This window comes from Bidens hawaiensis, unplaced genomic scaffold (assembly GCF_021521415.1).
Source record: "Bidens hawaiensis isolate Kalapana, Puna unplaced genomic scaffold, B.hawaiensis_p1.1 tig00041110_1, whole genome shotgun sequence".
Lineage (NCBI taxonomy): Eukaryota > Viridiplantae > Streptophyta > Magnoliopsida > Asterales > Asteraceae > Bidens > Bidens hawaiensis.
The window spans coordinates 31,604-37,762 of NW_027505692.1; the positions used below are offsets into that span (position 1 = coordinate 31,604).

At 32.1% G+C, this 6,159-nt stretch overlaps 1 protein-coding gene across 1 annotated transcript; it reads right to left on the reverse strand.

The window, feature by feature from the left end:
* Window positions 1-1,956: 1,956 nt before the first annotated feature.
* Window positions 1,957-2,548, reverse strand: LOC143614796 (zinc finger protein 5-like). Its single transcript, XM_077088125.1, has one exon. The coding sequence runs from the start codon at window positions 2,546-2,548 to the stop codon at window positions 2,063-2,065; it is 486 nt and encodes a 161-aa protein (XP_076944240.1). The 3' UTR covers window positions 1,957-2,062.
* Window positions 2,549-6,159: the final 3,611 nt, after the last annotated feature.

Consider the following 6,159-nt stretch of genomic DNA (forward strand, 5'->3'; position numbering starts at 1 on the left):
ACTAAAATCCCAAATTTGGACAAACCACATGGACGAAAAACTCAGTTTACCTCTTTTGTAAAAGACAAACTAGGCAATTATCGACAAGAGAAAGTTGGGTTTCTAACCCAATCGCACATTCTTATTCTTATACATGATACAGATTCCATCAAAAGCTCGCCTAAGTAGACTGTAAAGAAAACAATTTTGATTGGTATGATAAGTGAGATGCTACAATAATAACATATTTAGTGGGAAACCTTATTAGGATTGTGACACCATACAAATCAAACCTCACATCATTCACAAACAGGAGAGATTTTGAATTATAATAAATGTTAGATCTCAAATATATCAACGGATTTTGAACGTCCCAATTGAAAGTATTTGGGTGGAAGAAATATCCCACAAAAAGTTTTCGCTCCAAGTATTTTTACGGTGAAAAATAAAGTGGTTAATTCACAACAAATGCGTCATCTTTCTATTCGTTGAACATCCTAAAAGAACCGTAGTTGCGTGAGTACTATTGTCCTTTGTGAAAGAAGTTAGAAGCCCCACCATGATCGAATTAAAGCACCTTAATACATAATGCATGCACCTAATTGCACTCAGCTAGAATATGATTTAGAGAGGTAATAGTACTTTATGTAGGTAAATATACAGTTTTTAATTTATCTTCTTCCACAGAAATTATCTCCTTTTTCTTTAAATTAATTGACAGTCTATACATGAACACTAAAAATGCTCTCTCTGAATTAAAGTAGGACAATCATACTAACCATAAGGACAATTAACTACACAGAAGTATCAAACTTAATTTATAGCTATCATTTATCATACATTAAAATTTAGTACTTACTTTAAAATATAATAAACTTTTAGAGTTTATCTTTTGTATAAATTTTAAAATTAAAAGATGTTTACATACAAGCAATATAAGCAATAATATGCATAGTTGCATACAAGCAATAATATGTAGAAAAACAATGAATATTTTTTTACACATGTTACCCTAATTGTAAAGTGTTGATTAATCTTCCAGGATATTAGGGATGATAATGGGTCGGGTTTGGTTCGGGTTTAGGTATTCCCAAACCCATACCCGGTTAGTAAAGTCAATCCCAAACCCGTCCCAAATCCGTCGGGTTTTAATCGGGTAATTACCCGTCGGGTTTCGGGTTTTCCCATCGGGTTTCGGGTTTCATATCGGGTTTTGATATAATACCCGTCGGGTATACCCGGCTCAAAACCCGCCGGGTTTTGACAAAATATAACTAATTGATTACAAAGATGATTACCATAAAGATAATATATCCCAAATAATTAGCATAAACAAGTTTCGACAAATAATATGTTTGGAATATAGTTAGTATATATATATATAATATAATAAGCTATAACGGGTACATCGGGCATATAATCGGGTAAATGGGTTTTTGTTATCGGGTAATCGGGTCGGGTAATCGGGTATATTAGAAATCCCAAACCCGTCCCAAACCCTAATGGGTCGGGTATTACTCGTCCCATTTATGTCGGGTTTCGGGTTTTCCCATCGGGTTCGAGTTTCATTGCCATCCCTACAGGATATGCTTTCAATGCTCCAAAGGAAAATCACCTCTTAATAAAAAAGAATAAATTAGGAGAACTTGTCGCTAGAAAACTTATCAGGTAAATCGTAGCTTGTGTTAGACAACCGCCACTCTCAAGAGGTTAATTTTAGCAGGAAACCTGTAAAAACATGTTTTGAATACGCAACTTTACTTAAAAGAAAATCAGATATATATATATATATATATATATATAATTGTACCATATATCCCTTGAAGATTCAGTTATTAACAAATTATTAATCTAACAAAATTAATCATTTGTTTGATATATACTCAAGAAACCTTAATTTTTGGAAACTAAATACTAGTAGTTATTTCCAATAGAAAATGATTACATGAAATTATTAAACTCATCTGGAATAAACAAAAAGAAAAGCCACAAATGGATAAACTAAAACCAAATCATCAAAATATATTAATTAATCAAAAACCCAAAATTGAAAGTAAAAAAAAAGTAACTAAACCATAAAACTTCAAAGATGAAGACCAACATCCACTCCATCACCATTATCATCTCCTTCTTCAATCATCCTTGATGTATTTGAAACACCCATGTTGACTTGAGGTGGTCGTCCCATGTAAAACCTACCAGGAAACCTTAACGGAACACCCGACAGTACCTGCGGCTGCGGTTGTTGTTGGAACTGCCCAGATCTTGCTGCATGTGCACTAATTATGGTAACTGGAGCTGCAAACCTGCGGTGATGGTTGCTCATGAAATGCACTCTTTTTAATCTTTGCCTTTCTTTTTTGTGTGCATTTTGGTGGCCACCTAATGCTTGTGAGTTGGCGAAGTCTCGTCGGCAGTATTGGCATTCGAATCGCTTGTTGTCGCCTTCGAGTTGAGGTGCAGCCGGAGCGATGTTGCCGTCAGTAAAGGAAACACCAAATAGCTTCATTACTGAATTAGAGGAAGAAGAGAAGGAGGCATTTTGATCTATTGATGAGTTCTCTCCCATTTGGGTGTCTAAATAAATTATGATGGAATGAAATGTTTGTTAATTTTTAATGACGTGGAAACCAATATATATATTTATATAATGGGTGTGTATCAGTGTATGTATATAGACAGGACGTAGGCAGCTTTTGAGGAACGGGTTCGGTCGAACCCATACAAAATTCTTTTTTAGTGTTATATATTCATGTATTTTGATATCAAACCAGTATAAATTTTAACCTAAAACCCGTAGAAAACCCAAACTTAAGTGTGAATTCTTTGGCTACGCCACTGTATATATACAGACATAACGATCAAGTAGGAAAGTAGACGTTGATAAGATCATAAATAATAAAAACCTACGTAACAAAGACAATATGATGACGCGAATTTGGTCGATGTCAATTAAATTTTTGACAGTAGTGGAACTAAACTCTATAGTAAACAAATAAAAATTCATAAATATAAAAATCAAATATAACTTTATGGCAAACCACCCAGTATTAATAGTAACTATAATTAAAAACGGCTTAAAGGGAAAAACCTTGAAAAGTACTGTTTATTTTTAACTTTTTTAAAAATAAAAAATCTTTAATTTACTTAACTATTTTCAAAAGATATTCTCTCATAAAATTAAGAATTTTATTTTATATAATATGAGCTACTATTGTCATTTTTTTTTGTTATTAAAAATAAACTTAAAAAAAACATGTTCTTACAACAATAGATATAAAGTTACGTAACTATATGGATACATCGCGTAGTTATTTAACGGCGTGTAATTATGGTGTGTAAATATATCTACACATATATACTCATTGCCTAGCACATGCATCATATATCGATGACTACACATTAGCTCATCGCACAGAAAATTTAATTTTGTAAGGGAACCCTCGTACATATCTAAACTATTATATATATAAATATAAAATAATCGTTTTTAAATTTCTAAAGAGAAACAACTCATGTGTTTAGAGCGAAAACAATTGATACTTGACAGAAAGTGTTAATGGGACCCAAAATTTGTTCCATCTTTGTCCATGTGATCTTACAATTTCCTGTTTAATTTGATCTTATTGTCTCCATTATTAAAACGAGATTGTGAAATAACTATAATATTTTCGGTTATAGGAGATTTTTAATGTACAAATTATTGCCTAAAAATAATTTATCGGAAGAACATAGTTTCCTGCAGGCATTATTCAAGTAACTTAATTCAAACATATAACACGTACAATAAAGTTGTGGTGGCTTTGTTGGACTGTGATACATGCCGTTGACCTCACCGACAGTGAACGACCATTTAATGGTTCGGTGGCGGGAACCGATGAAGGTGGCTAACAGTTGCCGACACGTTGGCAACGACATCAACGACGACAGCCATGAGCCATGATCGATGTCGAGCGGTGTTGTGTAAGCTTTGCATGTATATTTTGAACTTTTAGCATTATGTCAAACATTAATATATGTTATTGATTTATAACAAATATAATATCTGAAATCACTACTGTATGAAACGCATGAAAAGAAACATTGAAAAAGGTTCTTGAAATTATTTGATCGATCATGCAACTATTGATGATATGATAAGTGCTTGTTGATAAATAGTTATAGTGTAACATGTAATTTCAATGCTATACACAAGTAGTACTTTTTGCTATGCTATAATGATAATTTCGATGCTCTACACACGTAGTACTTCAATGCTAAAAGTTTCACAAAACGTTTTTTAATCTTAGTATAATATCTGTCATAACTAATACGGCACATGTCTTAAAGTGAAGGGCATATGCCGTCAATATGGATTTGTATCATAGTTACGCACAAGTTACCCAACGCATATGAATAATTATGCACAGTGTTACGCAACTTATATATATAATTACGCATAAAGTTACATAATTTATATAAACACAAACTAAGGTAAATAATTATGGTTGATATATCGACTTTTCTTAAGATATTTTTATAAAAACTATTTAGGAATACAACATTCAAGTAGACAATAAAATTCTTGGTTTTATGGTTGAAGTTTTTTCTTTCTAAATAATAAAGTACATAAATTTTATATGATATAAAAATGAAACAAAAGACTCACCTTATACTCAAATGTAGTGACGTACCCAAAATCCATATTTAATTTTTCATTTAAATACAATATGCTATATGTTATGAGTTTAAAGAAAAGATAGTTTTGATTTATGATAACTTAATGTGTCAAATAGTTGCTTTCAATCCGCGTGTTGCGGCAGAATCTGACGGGAGCTTAGTTGACATCGGTTAAACCCATGCTTTGTGGTGGAGACGTTGTGGTGGGGGGGGGGGGGGGGGGAGGGGGGATTCGGTTGGTATTAGTCGGTTCGTTATGGTAATGATCAAAATAAAAAAACAAAGTTAACTATTAATCTTATTAAATACTTAATTCAAGTTTATGAATGACATAACAAAATTGTTAAACTTAGAGGATTAAAGATTTAAAGCTGTAAACAACCAAAGAAAAAAAGAAATGCAGCAGAATGAACTCAAACCCTGGTCATTCCAAAGTCATTCCAAACCTCAAGACCAATCGAATACCAAGGGCCGACTCAACGAGTCTGGAGACCTAAATCGAAACAAGATTTTGTAGCTTTTTCATGACAATTGTTAAGGAAAATTTTTTTGCTTTTTACAATTTTTGAACTCATAACCTATGCTTTAGTAACAACCAAGCTTACCACCACACCAATACATTACTTTGAGTTTACTTTACTCATTATAATATATCTATATAGAATATTTTTTTAGACTTGAAGACCTTAAATCTTAATTAAGTGTAAGTCTAAAGCCCTAACTTGTTTTCGCTAATCCACAAGTCATCACTGCCAACACCATCTAAGCCATCACATCAAACCATTCACTTTGTTGTACTTTGAATCCATGTGTATATGCACACCAAACATATTTTTAGTTAATGTTTAGTATTATGAGTTATAATCAAAAGCTTCCATATTGATTCGTTAAAAGGATTAATGAGTCAAAAACAAAATATCAATATTGCTTTATGACATAGGTTAAATTCCTACCAGAACACATTATTTATTCCATCACTCAACTTTAATCATAAATATCTTATTCTTTAATTAATTCTGTTTTTTACACGGTTTGGTTCATTACAAAGCTCTCACATAATAGAACACAAATGACTGACGAAATAAGTATATTAACTTTGGTTAGATATAATTTTTGATTCAAAATTGAGAAAAAACATTTCCCCAGTTTTGTGAAAAGATAGGGTATTGCTGAGCCTCGTCATCTGCTACACTACACTCTTTGATTCTTCAACAACAATAGATGCATTATTACTTAATCACAAAATACCAATCATAACACACATTTTGAGAGAAAAGTTATGCCTTACGTCTTACCTAAATATGGTGGTTTTAAATTTGTAAGGTAACATCAAATCTTAAAACGGAACGTCGATAGAGAGCAAAATTAAAAAAAGTAGCCACATACGGAAACACATTTAATTTATGACAGTGACGAATCACACAATTTATAACTAAAAACAGTACAACTAGAACTTTTTTTTTTGTTGAAGTCAAACTTGGAGCTCCTTGTAAAGGAATATTGGTTCAATCAGTCGGCTCA

Coding starts and splice junctions, on each gene's coding strand:
- LOC143614796 (XM_077088125.1), bottom strand. CDS start 2,548: ATGGGAGAGAACTCATCAATAGATCAAAATGCCTCCTTCTCTTCTTCC.